Raw genomic sequence first — 16,162 nt, 5'->3', positions numbered from 1 at the left:
ATCTTTTGTTAATTTGTTTTTGTTGTCCGCTTGTAACAGGCAGTCGTCCAGGTAAGGGTAAATTTGAATTCCCTGAAGCCTGCAATGAGCAATTACTGATGCCAGGCATTTCGTGAATACTCTGGGCGCAGTAGATAAGCCAAAGGGAAATGCTGAGAATTGATAATGCTCTGATCCTGCAAGAAATCTGAGGTATCTTCTGCAATTTGGTCGTATGGGGACGTGCAGGTATGCCTCCTTGAGATCTAGAGTTACCAGCCAAGACTCCTTGCCCAGCATGGGAAGAAGCTGCTGTAGGGTCAGCATTTTGAATTTTGGAACAATGAGGTATGTGTTTAAAGTGGACAGGTCGAGAATAGGTCTCCATTGGTTTTCTTTTCTTGGTACCAGGAAGAGTCTGGAGTAAAATCCTTGCCCTTGTTCCATAGATGGTACCCTTTCTACAGCTCTCATCCTTAGTAAGTGAGTTATTTGTTCTAGAGCTTCTGTCTTCTGATTTGGAGGTAGGTTTGGCATTCCTCTCTTCCTTGGTAGAGTATGGAAGTGAGACCTGTAACCTTGGTCTATTGTCTGTAAAATCCATTTGCCAGTTTACTGAAAATAAGGCTAGCTTCCCGCCTAAGGGTGCCTCTAGTTGTTCCCTGGTAGGCGGTGCCAGAGCCAAGTCACTGTGATTGTCCTGTTGAAGTGGTGGTGGCTGGATCTGTGGCTGTACCTTGCTGGTTGTTAGCCTGCCACTGACGTCCCCTGTAGGCACCTCTGGATTGACCCCTGCCTCTTGAGCGCCTATTCCTGCCTCTCGGAGCTCTGGAGGCGTCTGGAAAGGACCAATTCTTGGAAGGCCTGTTCCTGCTAAACCTTGGAGGCTGGACCTGCAAGAAGTCCTTGACTGTCTGGACAGATTTTGATTTCTCTTCCACCTTCTTCAGTACCTGCTGTGCAGGGGAGCCAAACAAATTGAGCTTATCCATGGGAGCATCTAGGAGCTTTGATTTAACATGGTCTGGTAAGGACTGCTCTTTTAACCATGCATGTCTTCTGATCACTGTGCCAGTCATGGCTGATCTAAAGGAAGCCTCCAGTGCATCATAGCCGCATTTTAAGGAATGATTACTGACCTGCTGAACGTTCTGTACCATTTCCTGTACAGTTTTTTTGTCTAATGGTTCATCCGAGGACAGTTTTTTAGTTAACTGGTCTAACATAAATTCCTGATACTGAATCATGTGGAATTGACAGTTCAAGGCCCTAGCTGAAAGAGTAGCAGAAGTGTAAACTTTTTTACCCCATCTCTCTAAGGCCCTAGATTCCCTTTCAGAGGGGAGGGGGATTTTGGTAGAGGTAGCTGCTACAGCCTTGGGTCCCTGGGAGATAGTTTCGGGATCTGCAAAAGGGGCCTTATACAAATGATAATGTGTGTCCGGAACCCTGTAGTACCTATCGGGCTTAGCAGGGGCCGGAGGAAGAGAATCAGGAGCAGTACAAGCATCATTTAAAGCATCATCCACAACATAAGTACTGGAGGAATGGCTAAAGGCCTATGCTGTGGCAAATGCAAAAAGGTTCTAAATCTAAGCCTTTTCCTAGAGTCTGAAAAATCCTGGCCCTGCCATTGAAATTGTTCCCTCATAGCATGCAAGGTTTCCCCAAAAGAAAATTCCTCAGGCGGAGAGGCAGAAGGAATGGACTCTTCTGCATTAGAGTCCTCATAAGGAGAAAAAGGGCCCTCTGGAGGGTTTGAATTATCTGATTCATCAGAGGAGCCATCTGAAGAAACTGGCTCAGGGGGCTCTACTCTAGTCCTCTTCTCTGGAGGTGGGTGAGAGGCCCTGTCTGGATGTGGTTGGGATCCCCGGATCAAGGAAATGAAATCCTCTGCTAGACTAAGCATTTGTGAACTAGAGCTAGGCCTGTGAGAGGGGGTCTTAGCAGGCACAGTTTTGGTAGTTTTTGCTGCTTTAGCCCTGGCAAAGGCCTTAATCGACATGGAAGCAGGAGGCCTAGCAGCTCCACGTGCAGGGGTAGAAATATCCAAAGGGATAGTATCAGAAATCCTGTGAACCTGCAAGAGCAGGTGGGATTTCAGTAGCAGATTCAGCCAAGCTGGATGAGGCCTCGGTAAGTGGCAAGCTTTCGGCCGAAGGAAGAACCGTGGACTCTGTTTCAGCCGAAACAGAGACACTCGCGGTTGGCTTAACCGCGGTTTCGGCCGAAACCGCGGACCGCGAATGTCGGTCCTTTTCCTTGCGCTTTTTAGAAATTTGCATAGTCGGAGTATCCGACGGCATAATGTAAGCAAAAGCGGAGCCGAAAAACTCTTCAGCAAATTCCGACCGACGTCTAAGCGTCCGTCGGTTGAAAGAAGCACAGGCTAGACAAGCTGCTACGTCGTGGTCTGGGCCTAAGCAAGGTAAGCAGTAAGAGTGGAAATCTTTATGAGGTATTTGTTTCCCACAAGTTAAACAGTTATTCACTTTTTCTGACATCGGCTGAGGCAAGAAAGAGTCCCCAACGGGGTACTTAGCTTTTTAGAAGTCTTCGGTACTCGTAGTAGTAATCTCTGGTTCTGACCAACCGGCACTTGCGAACAGCTTCTGCTTCGGGCGCCACGCGGCAAGAAAGACTGAGGAAAATGGCGTCGGCTGATGCCTTTATACCCGAAGAACTGCAGCTATGACGTCGGGTGAAGTGCGACACCAGCCGAGGCCAGACCCAGACTTTGGAATCCGGCCGACCGAAGGGCTGCCTGACGACAGGACAACCCATTTGTAAGGACTGCAGATGCATCCTTGAAGGACATCAATGACATCCTTGGACATAAATACCATAACCTTACTTCCAAGATATGCAACATAGAACGTTTCCCTTACTACCATAGACACATGATGGTCAAAGGCCAGGTTACTGTCTACATGCATCCCCAAAATCCTGACCCCCTGGGTCTACCTCTTAGAGATGTATTATCAATATCTTTGTTTTCAGGGGCAGCCTAACTGCACTTATTTTGCAATAGTCTTCAAACTTTGTTAGCTAGAGGCCGTTAACGTTCACACTCACTTCAGATATGTAGATGCCAAAAAAAGAGCAGCTCAAGCACCAAGCCTTGAGGGACTCTGCTCGCTAGTGATTGGCCTCTTTGGGGAGGTAAACTCCAGCAGGTGAAACGGGTTTAAACCCAATTTGCAAGCTTGTCTACAATGCTAGAGCGAGGCATTTTGTCAAATAATTTGGCCCTGTCAAGGTAAGCAGTATGCATTGTTTTGCTTTGGTGACCTTCTTGAAAAAGTCCATCAGCTTGAGTGGACATGACATGCCCTTGATGAAACCAGACTGAGTTGGATCCAGTGTCTGAATTTCCTACAACATTGTTAATCTCTTACATAATTTTCATGACACTACACAAGACTAGTCAGGCTTATGGTCTTGTATTTTACCTGGGTGCTTAGATAGCCCACTCTTGTGTAGAGGGAGGACAAATGCAATAGTACAGTTGTGTACACGTACCATAAATGTAGATGTTAGAGTGTCATCACTGCAGGGTTCTTCCTGCCGGCAGGCAGTCCTCGGTCAGCCAGAATCCCAACGTCTAGGTCTGGCGTCGGCTGTTCACAGTCATGCTCCCTGACGTCAGAGCGCTAGCAGTACAAAGCTGCCAGCTGATGCCATGTTCTCCAGTTTTTCTTGGCCCAGATGTCAGGTGCCCAAAAATGAAGGCCAATAGTAAAACAAAAAAGTAACACACAACAAACCCCATACCCTGAAGCAAATACACCTCAGAAGAAGGGTGAAGTAGGAAACCACACTAATGAAAGTATAAGAGGGGACAGGAGGGAGGGTAACCCAGACTGCAACAGTGAAGACACTTGGACATCTACATTTATGGTAAGTGTACACAACTGTACTATGTTCATCATGTTTCACTGTTGCAGTCATCACTGTAGGGTTGAATCCCAAAGCTGAGATAAAGGGTGGTGGTTATAGAGTAGAAGGTGTGTCTAGAAGGGCCTGCAAGACTGCAGAAGCAAAGCCTGCCCTAGACTTAGAGTAAAGAGGGAGATTATAGTGCTTAGAAAAAGTATGCACTGAACACCAAGTTGCAGCTTCCAAAATATCTTTGGTAGGTACTCCCCTGAGAAAGGCAGCTGAAGTAGCAGCAGCTCTGGTAGAGTGAGTCCTAATTTTCCCTGGGATTTGCTTTCCATGGTGAGAGTAACGAAATCTGATTCCATGAGCAATCCATTTAGAAATGGTCTGTTTTGAAATAGCTTTGCCTTGGGAATTTGTTGCATAAGAAACAAACAGTTGCTCTGTTTTCCTGATATCCTTAGTTCTGTCCAGGTAAAAACATAGTTGTCTGTGTACATCCAAGGAATGCAAGATCCTTTCCCCCTTATTTTGTGGATTAGTGAAAAAAAGTTGGCAGGTGAATAGTTTGATTTAAAGCCATTTTGGAAACCACTTTAGGCATGAAAGTAGGATTAGTCCTTAAAGACACCCTATCTTGGTGAAAAATAATATAAGGCCCCACAGCCATGAGTGCTTGTAACTCCAAGACTCTCCTGGCTGAAGTCAAAGCCAGCAGAATAGCCGTTTTCCATGATAAATACTTAATATCAGATGTGGCAGCAGGCTCAAAAGGAAGCAGAGTGAGTTTTTCCAGAACATAGTTGAGGTCCCAGGCAGGTATGGGTGGTGTCCTAGGGGGCCTTAAATTCTTTGCTCCTCTGAGATATTGTTTCAGAAGTGGATGGGAAAAGATTGGAGGATCTGTATTGTAATGTGCAGAGATAGCGGAGGCATGTATTTTTATGGAGGAGAAGGATAAACCCTTATGTAGCATGTCTGTCAGGTAAAGTAAAATTAGTGGGATGTTAGAAATGAGGGGATCCGAATCCTTAGCATGCATCCAGGTGCAAAATCTCTTCCATTTACCTGCATAAGATTTTCTAGTGCTAGGCCGTCTGGCTTCTAAGATGACATCCATGACCTGTTTGGGAAGGAGAGAATTAATCATAGACCCTGAATTCGCCAGGCTGCCAGGCTGAGAGTTTTGACATGAGTGCGCAGAACCTGGCACTGGTGTTGGGACAAAAGATTTGGAATCTAAGGTAAAATCCAAGGTGGCTCCTGGGATACATACATCAGTGTTGAGTACCAGAATTTACAAGGCCAATTTGGGGCCAGTAAAATCATCTTGGGCTGGTCCTGCTTGATCTTTAATGACACCCGTGGAAGAAGAGGTAGTGGCGGAAAGGCATACCCAGAGAGGTTTCTCCAACTGAATGACAGTGCATCCACTTTCCATGCTAGTTTGTGAAATGTCCTTGTGCAAAAAATCTGTAACTGGTGGTTGAGGGGGGATGCAAATAGATCTATGTCCGGGCAGCCCCAGGCTTCTGTAATCATCTTGAATATTTGACAGGTTCCTGCTCAGGCTGTCTGCCAGAATATTTTGTTTCCCTGGCAGGAACTGAACTTGTAGATCCACTTTGCAAGCTAGAGCTGTGTTCCATAGAGTCATGGCTAGTCTGCAAAGGGGGTAGGAGTGTGAACCCCCTTGCTTGTTTATGTACCACATAACTGTGGTGTTGTCTGTCCGTATCAGTAGTTGTCCTGGTTGTAGAAGGTCCCTGAAAGCCAAGAGGGCATTTTGTACAGCTAACATCTCTTTTAAATTGATGTGTAGGAGCTTCTGATACTCTGTCCAAAAACCTTGCAGACCTTTTCCCTGCAAGTGGGCTCCCCATGCGTAATCCGAGGCATCCGTGGTTAACACTTGGCTGGCTGGAGGCAGACTGAAGGCTTTCCCTTTGTTGTGAAGACATGCCATGGTCCACCAATGGAATTCCTTCTTAGGCAAGGCAAGACAACAATCTGTGTGTCTAGACTGTGGCAATGCTGAGACCATACACTTTTTAGGTCCCATTGTATTTTTCTCATATGTAGTCTTGCATTTGGTATGAGAAGGATGCAGGAGGCTACGTAACTCAAAGTCTGCAGGAATTTCCTTGCAGTTAGCTGAGTTATTGACGACAAGGTTTTGAAAGTTGAAGCCAGCTGTAGTTGTTTTTCAGATGTCAGGAATACCATCTGAGTTGTTGTGTTTAGAAGAGCACCCAGAAAAGTTAACTGTTGTGTGGGTGTCAAATTTGACTTTTTTATGTTGACAGTGAATCCCAGGTACTTGAGAAGATTTTGAACAAATTCCAGATGCTGGAGTAAGACATCCTTTGTCTGCTTGAATACGGCAGATGTCCAGATAACGGTAATTTTGAATTCCCTTGAGTCTGCAATAAGCTACTACTGGTGCCAGGCACTTGGTGAAGACCCTGGGCGCAGTAGACAAGCCAAAGGGCAGCACAGAGAATTGGTAATGTTTCGAGCCGGCCTTGAACCTGAGGTACTTTTCTGCACTCCTGTCTGATAGGGATGTGCAGGTAAGCCTCCTTTAAATCCAATGTCACCATCCATGCATTTTTGCTCAATATTGGCAGGAGCTGCTGCAGAGTAAGCATCTTGAACTTTGGTATCTCCAGGAAAGTGTTTAAGACGGACAGATCCGGGATGGGTCTCCATGAATTTTGCTTTCTGGGAACTAGAAAGAGCCTTGAGTAAAAGCCTTGCCCAGTCTCTGATTGTGGAACCAGTTCTATGGCCCTCATAGCCATGAGGGATCCCACCTGGTTTAATGCCTCTGACCACTGGTGTTTTGGTAGGTCTGGCCATCTGTTTGGTCTTGGCAATGTATGAAAGTGGAATTTGTAAACCCCTTGAAACTACATCCAAAACCCACTTGTTTTGGGTTATGCAAGTCCAATTTTGTTGAAAAAGAGAGTTTTCCTCCTAGAGGAGCTTCCAGGAGAGAAGTTCCTGGAGCCATGCAGGGGGAGTCATTGAGCCTGTTTTCTATAAGATTGAGGTCTGTCCTCTCCACCCCTGGGGGTGGAAGCACTCCACTGTCTAGGTCTGTAAGAGGTTTGTGCTTGGGCCCTCCCTCTGGAGCGCCTATATCTACCCCTCTGAGGCCTGTCCGAGCTGGGAAAGGACCAATTTTTAGTTGGCCAATTTCTGCTAAATCTTGGGGGCTGAACTTGTAAGAAATCCTTAACAGTTTGTATGGATTTTGCCTTATCCTCCATTTTCTTTATCACCTCTTCAGCCTTAGACCCAAACAAAACATTATGCTGAACAGGAGCATCCAGTAACTTTGCTTTCACTTGATCAGGTAAGTTTTGTTCCTTTAACCAAGCATGCCTTCTAATGACTGTGCCAGAGACAGCCGCCCTGCAAGAGGCCTCCAAGGCATCAAAACCACACTGTAAAACCATGCTTCCCCTCTTGCTCAGTGGCATGCATCAAATCATGTAATTCATTATTATCTGCACATGCAGAAATGGTACCTAGCTTTTGTTTCATAACAGACAGTAGAAATTGCTGATATTTTAGCATATGAAATTGACAATTTAAAGCCCCAATAGATAAAGTAGCAGAAGTGTACACTTTTTTGCCCCATCTCTCCAAATCTTTAGAATCCTTATCTGTCAGAATAGGGTTTTTAGCAGAAGCGGCCTTAACCCCCTTAGGACCCTGGGAAATGGTTTCTGGATCAGCAGTAGGAATTTTGTAAAGGAACTGGTGGGAGTCAGGGACCCTGTAATATCTATCGGGCTTAGCAGGGGCTGGAGGAAAGGAGTCAGGAGTTAAATTAGTCTCAGAAAAAGCATCATCCACAATATCCAAAATAGGAGGAATAGCCAGGGGTCTTTGTTGGGGAAGAAGGAAACCCCTAAGCCTTTACTTAGAATCCGAGTACTCCTATCCTTCCCAGTGAAAATGTTCCCTCGTGTCATGTAAAGTTTCCCCAAAAGAAAAATCCTCAGGGGGAGAAGCTGAAGGAATGGATTCCTCAGCATCAGAATCCTCATAAGGAGGGAAAGTATATTCCTGTTCAGAGGAAGACACTGAAGAAATAGATGCCTGATCAGAAGATTCATAATCCAATACTTGCCTTGGCCTTTTGTCTGGAGGGGGATGTGAACCCCTAATCATGGTTAGTAAGTCCTCCGCCATTTTAAGTAGCTGTTTCTGAGATTTGGTTCCCAGATCAGAAGAGGCCTGGGCTGGTGTCTTAGATTTAGAAAGAGTCTTTGCCTTTGGCTTTACCTTTATCAGAAGCTGTGTAGGCCTGAAAACCCCCTCGGAAGCCGGTACCTGCACAGCGGCTCCGGACCCATCCGAGGGAGCACTGTCTAAAGGTCCTGCAGCTGGAGTGCTCAAAGGCCGAGTTGGCTCCCCGAGGGAGTCCGTTTCAGCAATTGGTTCTGAAATGGCCGACAGGGGCTGCGAAAGTGCCTCACTGACTACGGCTGAACCTGTAGCTGGCTCTCTTTGTAAAACGTAGTCTGATTTGGACCTCGGAGGCCTGTCCTTATCCTTGCGTCGTTTGTGAACTCCGGTAGTCGGAAGCGTGTCCGACATTTTATAATTAAATCACCTACCAAAGTAGTGGAAAGCAAAATCGTACCTTCACTTAATCATACGTTGGTTAAATCTAGCACAAAACAGACAACTAGCTACGTCGTGGTCAGGGCCTAAACAAGGAATACAGTAAGAATGGAAATCCTTATGAGGTATTTGCTTCCCACAAGAAATGCAATTATTAACTTTTTCTGACATCGGACTGGAGCAAGAAAAAAATTTTCCCCAACGGGGTACTTAGCTTTGAGAAGAAGTCAGTCTTCGGACTGAAGCACGAAAAAATATCAGGAGTCAGACGACCAGCACCTGCTAACTGCTTTCACCGCACGGCAAGAAAGACCGGAGAACATGGCGTCGGCTGGCAGCTTTGTACTCCTAGCACTCTGACGTCAGAGAGCATGACTGAACAGCTGACGCCGGACCCAGACTTTGGGATTCTGGCCGACCAAGGACTGCCTGCCCGCAGGAAGAACCCTACAGTGATGACTGCAACAGTGAAACACGAACATCCTCCATTCGCATGGCACAATGCCTCCCTGGAGGCTACAGTTAAAGAGAGATTCTACTGGTCCTTACAGGTTGTTTTCACAATATTAACTTTAAGGGTTGCCAGTGTGCACCAGCTTGCTCTAGTAGTGAAAGGTTCATTCTCATGTGCTGCAAGAGAGGGTGTAAAATAAAGGATCAACAGTGCACAATGAGATGTGTACCACTGGAAGCATGTAGTCTTGAGAGCTGCATGGGCTGGAGTAGTTTCTCTTAAGAGTACATTCCAACAGCCAGAAAGCCAGCTTGCGTGTGCACATGCGCGTGAGAGACTCCTTTAAGGATGGAAAAAACCAAGGGGGGCCCACCAGACAGCCATAGAAGCTTATCTCTGTCCTTGCCAATAAGCCTAAAAGCATGGGCAGTAGACTCCACAAGACAGAATTCAACAATCATACAATAAAGCATACCCAGAGATAGACCAAAGGGCTCTTCAACCACAAATCATCAGCCAACAATGGGCAAGAGTGTAGCCAATCAACTAGAGAATGGAAAACACACAGGGAGTAGATAACTTTTTCAGTGAACAAATTAAAAAGCTCTGGCCAACACCTGGCCTTCTGAGCCCCAACCTTCTCCCTACACTCAGTCCTGCATGGATCTCAAACATTCATAGATTAGTACTAGGCTAACTGCTTTTATGGGCCATTTTAAGCCTAGCCAATTACCCATGTGAGAATCAAACCTTGCACCTTGTGTTTGTAATGTAAACATAACCATTATAACAAGGCTTCCTGCCAATCCTTGACCAAACTGCCCTCCAATGCAGCCATCCTACAACAGGTCATGTAGGTCTTGAGCTTACCTTTTTGAAGGATGACAGCACTGGTACCTGAAACACTACAGGTTCTGCTCTAAGCCCAGAAATAACAAGAGAGTCGCGCATGCCCATGTTCTGGACAGTTATGCGGATTAAAAACAAACTTTCTCTTTTTTTGCATGGGGGGGGGGGTGCATTTCATGGTATGTCCTTCGAGTAGACCTTCCCCTCAAAACACAGATGGTGGTTTCCCTGGTTTCTAACAGGGAAATTGCATCAGCTCTATATGCCCAAGACTGCATGCAACACCTCCCATTCCTACTGGGCAAGGTAAGCAACACATGCCCCTACACTCCTCTCTCACTGGACCCTCTAGTGCCAACTAAACTACAACTGCCTGTGCTGCAGTCAGGACTCCATTCCTAAGAGGCACAGAGCCAAGCTAAACGCAAGAACTTTGTGCTAAGGTCAGTATATCTGAAGAAATCTCAAACACTGCTGAGATCGGAGTCTGTGTTAAATTAATGAAAATTACAAGAAATACTACACCTGGGCAGCCACAGTGGTGCAGCGGTTAGCATTGTCGCCGCACAGCAACAGGTTCTCTAGTTCGATCTTCAGCTGGGGTGAATTCTGTGCGGAGTCTGTATGTCCTCCCTGTGGTTGCCTGGGTTTCCTCCAACATCCGAAAGACATGCTGTAAGTGGACTAGACACTCTAAACTGGCCCTAAGTGTGAGTGCGTGTGCGCGCCATCTGTGGAAGGTTGGGCGCTGGGCTGGCAACTCGACACCGTAAAACTCTACTGCCAATCATGAGCGGACAGGTGATCCGCTGTGGCGACCCCTAACTGGGAAAAGCCGAAAGAAGACAAGAAATACTATGCCTATGAAACTGAAAGTACGGTTATTAATGGACTCCTACTGACTGCATGAAACAAGTCAAACGTTTTTAAAAAAATGTGACACGGTCAAATCACAAATTGGAACACACGTAACAATATAGAATATGTAACAAAAATGTATGACTGCATGTATGGGACAAATTTTGTCAAATATACATTATCTCACCGTGATCTACCCTCCATGGGCTGTCTATTGAGTATCTGGAGAGGCCCTCTGGCACGAGAGTGTATTTTGTCGTCCACCATGTGCTTCAGACGCTGGTAATAAGTTGGACCAAGAAAGATCTGTGATGTAAGTTTGCGCCCAGTAAATCCATTATAAAGAACCTACAAATAAAAAAAAACATTACATTCCAGCACAAGGACAAAAATATAGATCTGCATCTTTCCTCTTCTTTCGATAATGACATTTGTTATTCCAGTTTTACTGCAGGTTAACATTATGTATGTCAAATACAGAGTTTGACTACAAGCTAAATCAAGTCTTGAATTTAGCTGTGCATGTAAATTAAGTGTTACCTGGTGGCTAATTAGAAAACTGATATGTGCTCTAGTAAGTACACAACTTTCTTATCCTACTCATTCAGTTTGATCGGACATATGGGTCAGAATTCCCAGCTATGAACTTCCAGGATGGCTTCATGATAGGGCACCTTTTATTGCAGCAGCACAGAAAATATTGGCCTCTAGAGAAGCAGTCTAATTTATTAACTATGAAGGTGTGCATGGATGACCAAGCAGCAGCATTACACGTTACTTTTAGAGGAAGATCTGAAGAAAGCTGTGGAACTGGCAACAGCCCTACTTGAATGAGCTTTGGGCTTCCTTGGCAGTATCGTATTTTGGTTGTCACTGAGACCAAAAAACCTGAAGGAGTCGCTGTAAACTTTTCTTGTGAAAGCATGCAAACTAAATTACTGAAGAAGCCATGAGTCCTACAACTTTGAAAAACAAAGTTAATGAAGGATGCGCTTGAAAGGAGAGACTGGAGAGCCTTTAAGGTCTGAACTCTTTCCTGCAGAAACAAAACTACAGAATGGGTAAGTGTCCAGTATACACCCTATGAAGTTAAGTGTGTAAGGCAGAACTTTTGAAGACTGAATAATTCCCAGTGATGAACAGAGACTGAGTAGATAGTTTCTGGCTTTCAGAAGAGACTCCATTCGAGGGGGCAGCTAGGGACCAACTTGTTCACGTACAAAAAGATTTTGTACCCCATAAGTCATAGTGGGCTGCTATGACAGCCATTTGGTAAATACCTGGAGGTCTGTGAAGTCCAAATGGCAGAGCCATGAACTGAAAGACTGTGTACTATGAAGAAAGTATAGTGCAAGAACTTTAGATGTCCCTCTCTTCTATATGTTGCTGTAGCCATAACATCAGGGAGTTTGGCTCTGGTGAACTTTCATACGTCCAAAAAGTTAAATGCTACAGCTAGAGTGCATGCAATGTCCCACATCTCTCTTGTGGACATCTTTCATAAACGGACATCTGGTATAAAGTGGATATCAGCACAGAACCACTTCAAACTGAATACCGCCAGAATCAGCAGCAAAGGAGTGGGTACTCCAGGAGTCAGACAAGTGCAGGGGGGAGGTTAGGTGGTAAACTATACAGTAGCATATAGAAGAGAAGGACATCTAAATTATGGCAAGTTCTTACACAACAATGCTATGTTCTTCTATTCATATGCTGCTGTAGCTCCATAACATCAGGGAGAGTGCAAAGGCTCCTGTCCTATGAGTGGGGTGGAGCAGCAGAAGCATTTTCCACGAACCCATGAAGAATGGCTCTGGCAAATCCTGCTCTGGCTCTAGACCATATCCAATTTGTAGTGCTTAGTGACTGTGTACTGAGGGACCATCAAAGCTGCTTCGAGAATAGCAGTTGTGTCCAAACATTTAAAGAATGCCACAGAGGAGAATATTGTCCTAGTAGTGTGTGCCTTGACAGGAGAAGAGAGCAGCTTACCATGGGTTGTGCAACAAAATTAGATGGTTTTAGACATCAGAGGATATGGTTTGCTTGGAAACAGGGTGCCCCAGGGCTCTTGGGTGATGGCATAAAGAACCTGTCAGACTTGCAGATGGGTTTGGTCTTGGCCAAATAATATCGGAGTTGCCTGTGTACGTCTATGAATGAAGTATCCTCTCTGCTGGGTTTTGTGGAGGGGAAAAAAGGTTGGCAGATTAATAGTCTGGTTCAAGGACAGCTCACTGACCACTTTAAGCATGAACGTTGGGTTAGTACGTAAGCATACCATCTCCTTGTTTTGGACCGTGAAAGGGGAGGGGCCATAAGGGCCTGGAGTTCCAAAACCCTTCTAGCTGAAGTGATGGCCACCAAGAGTATTGTTTTCCAAGTGCATTGTTGGAGGGAGCAGTCTTTGGCTGGTTCAAAGGGTGGGAGAGCCAATTTCTCCAGGACAAAATTTAGATCCCAAGGAAGCGGAATGGGCTTCCTTGGGGGCCTGAGATGTAGTGCCCCTTTCAAAAAAAAGGGGGGGCTTCTAACCTTGAAGCCAAAGGTGGTACCAGGGGCAGGCATGCAGAGATGGCAGATGGATGGGTTTTAATGGAGGAGTAGGAAAGTCCAGACTTCATTAAGTCACAGGTAGGACAAAGCCACTGGAGGCTCTGCAATCAGTGGTTGTAAGTTGTTTTTCTGATACCATAAAGAAAATCTCTTCCACTTAGACAGGTAAGATTTCCTAGTAGTTGGTTTCCTGGCCTCCTGCAAAAAATGAAGCATGTCCTCTGTTTATAAGTGTCTGAAGAGAATCCGGCTCCTATCACCCACATAGTAAGATTCAGGGTGGACAGTTGGGGTGTTAAGTGTTCCCTTCTGTGTGATTAGGTACATTCGGAGAGATAACTTGTGGTGATGGGCCTTGCCTAGATGTAGTAATAGGGAGAATCAATGCTGCCTTGGCCAATAGGGAGTCACCAGCAAGACTTGAGGCCTTCTGAATTTTCAGTAGGAGACTGTATGAGAGAGAAAGGTGGGAATGCATAAGCGTACATTCCTTTCCAGGGGATTGAAAGAGCATCCACCTTCCATGCTTCTGGGTGTGGTGCCCTGGAGCAGAAGGTTGGTTGTTGTATGTTCATGGGGGAGGCAAAGAGATCCACATCTGGAATACCCCATCGATGGACCAGGCCCAGAAATGTGTCCCTGTTCAGCATCCACTCGAGACAGGGTCATGGCCCTGCTTAATGAATCCACCATCACATTGTCTGCAGAAGGGATGTATATCGCTGGAAGAAGGATCTTTTTTCCCCAAGGTGATTTCCCAAGACTGCAGTGCCAGCCTGCACAGCAGGCAGGACCTTCTCCCACACTGTTTGTTGATGTACCACAGCACTGTGGTGTTGTCTGTGTACCACCTCAGTGTGCCTGGTAGAAGCTGATCCTTGATTATCAAGGCACTCGCTTCCTTGATATTGATATGGTCTTTCTGTTGAGTGAGGGTCCATGTGTTCCTCACTCTCCATTCTCTTAAAGTTCCCTATGTCTGATGCATTTGTAAAGAGATCCTGGTTTGGGGGGGGGGCATGGCTGTAAGGACAGGCCAAGACTTGACTGCATCTGGGTTATCCACCAATTCAGTTCCCTGGACAGGCATGGGGATCATGAACTCCAGGGGGTGAAGGTGTTGCTTCCACATTGTTCACAAGTACCACTGGAACTTCCTCATGTGAAGCCTTGCCAGAGATACCATGGGGATGGCAGAGGCCATGAATCCTAGGATTCTGAAGAATTCCCTGGTTGATATGGCTTTGAAAGAAAGAATTTCCCTGAAGTAAGCGGTGAGAATCAATTTTTTTCTGGAGGAAGGCAGGCTATCATTTCCCTTGTCAGAATCTGACATCCCAGGAACATCTGATCCTGTGAGGGTATCAGGGATGATTTTTTGAGGTATATTGTAAACCCCAGATCTGTTAAGAGGGAGATGGTAAAGTCCAGATGTTGTAAGGCCATGGCATTTGATGTAGCCTGAATGAGGTTGCTGAGGTAAGGGAAAAGTTGTATTCAGTGTGTCCTGGCAAAGGCTATGACTGGAGCCAGACATTTTGTAAAACTCTTGGGTCCGTAGATAGACCAAATGGTAAAGCACAGAAGTGAGTGTGCAAAGTCCACTGAGAAGCAGAGGAATTTTCTAAAGAGTGGATGAATTAGGATGTTTAACGGAGGAATTTTCTGAAAAGTGGATGAAATGGGATGTGCAAGTAGGCATCCTTTATATCCAAGGATACCAAGAAGGCCTGTGGAAGATCAGGGGCAGAAGAGTAGGTAGGGAAAGCATCCAAAAGGAAGGAACCAAGAGGAAGGTGTTGGTGTGGATAAATCCTGAAATGTCCTCCAGGGACCTTCCTTTCTGGGGACCAGGAAAATTCTTGTGTAGAACCCTTTCCCTCTTGCAAGAGGAGGGATTTCCTGAATTGTTCCCTCAGCAAGAAGTTCCTGTAAGACTGGGGGGGGGGGTGGCAGTTGATCTGGGGGGTGTTGAGGCATGCCTTTGGGAGTAGGTCTGGCTTCCCAAGTCATGAAGTCACCCTGTTTTATGATAGGACCCAAGAGTCCAGGGTAACCTGCTTCCAAGCAAGGAGGGATAGGGAGAGATGCATGGAGAGAGGGGTATCTGAGTGAACAGCCTAGTAGTCACAGGCTAACAGACTCCCCCTGAAAGGGCGGTTTGGAAGGAGTGGAGGGAACAGACCTAGAAGGGGGCTGTTTCTTGTGGTCCTTTCTGGTTTTACTTGGCACTTTCTTAGCTGTGGACCTCACAAAGGAGGACTTGGCAGGGTAATTCCTTTGAAAACATAGGACTGGGAAGACAAAAATATGTCTCTGTTCCTGCAGTTCCTTGCCTTTAGTCTGGAAAGCCTTGAAGATGTCAGCAGCAGCTGTACCAAACAAGTCTGTGTTGTCTAGAGGAGCGTGCAGGAGTTTAGATTTGATATCAGAGAGGGGCTGCAATCTAAGCCAAGAGTATTTCCTGATGACAGATCGAGGCAGCAGCCTTGGACGAAGCTTCTACGGCATCATAGCTGCACTTAAGATTTTTCATTACTTGGGTGCAGGAATAAAGGAGAGTAGATATTTTCGCCTTGGTTGGTGTGTCAGGGAGCTGCCCCAAATGTCTGACCACATCTGCCATCAGAGCCAAAGAGCATTTAGCCATGTGTGTTTGGTAGTTGATGGCTCTTACTGCTAAGATAGCAGAGATGTATCCTTTTTCCCCAGACACTCCATGAGTCCACTCTCTGAGGGCAGTACAGAAATGGAGGGAAGTAATTTAGAAGTTTTGTCAGCAGCCACAGTAATAACTGAAGGGTCTGCAGATGGAGCTTTGTACAAGAATTTAGCTTCATCAGGACCCTATAGAATCCATCTTGGCATTTGGGTGCAGGGGGCTGTGAATTAGGAATTTTTGAAGCAGCCAGGAAGGCATCCAGGAACGCAAGGTGTATG

General features: G+C 45.9%; 1 protein-coding gene across 1 annotated transcript in view; it reads right to left on the bottom strand.

The window, feature by feature from the left end:
• POLR2B (RNA polymerase II subunit B) overlaps positions 1-16,162 on the bottom strand; it is a 1,548,892-nt gene that overhangs the window by 127,888 nt on the left and 1,404,842 nt on the right. Inside the window, exon 19 of the mRNA XM_044059158.1 lies at positions 10,854-11,014. Within this exon, the coding sequence (XP_043915093.1) occupies positions 10,854-11,014 (161 nt within the window). The remainder of the gene's footprint in view (positions 1-10,853; positions 11,015-16,162) is intronic.

Source organism: Protopterus annectens, chromosome 17.part0 (genome assembly GCF_019279795.1).
Source record: "Protopterus annectens isolate FY-2018-M chromosome 17.part0, PAN1.0, whole genome shotgun sequence".
NCBI classification, from domain to species: Eukaryota; Metazoa; Chordata; order Ceratodontiformes; family Protopteridae; genus Protopterus; species Protopterus annectens.
Note: the sequence above shows the minus strand (reverse complement) of the source record. Positions and strands in the feature narration are given on the sequence as shown.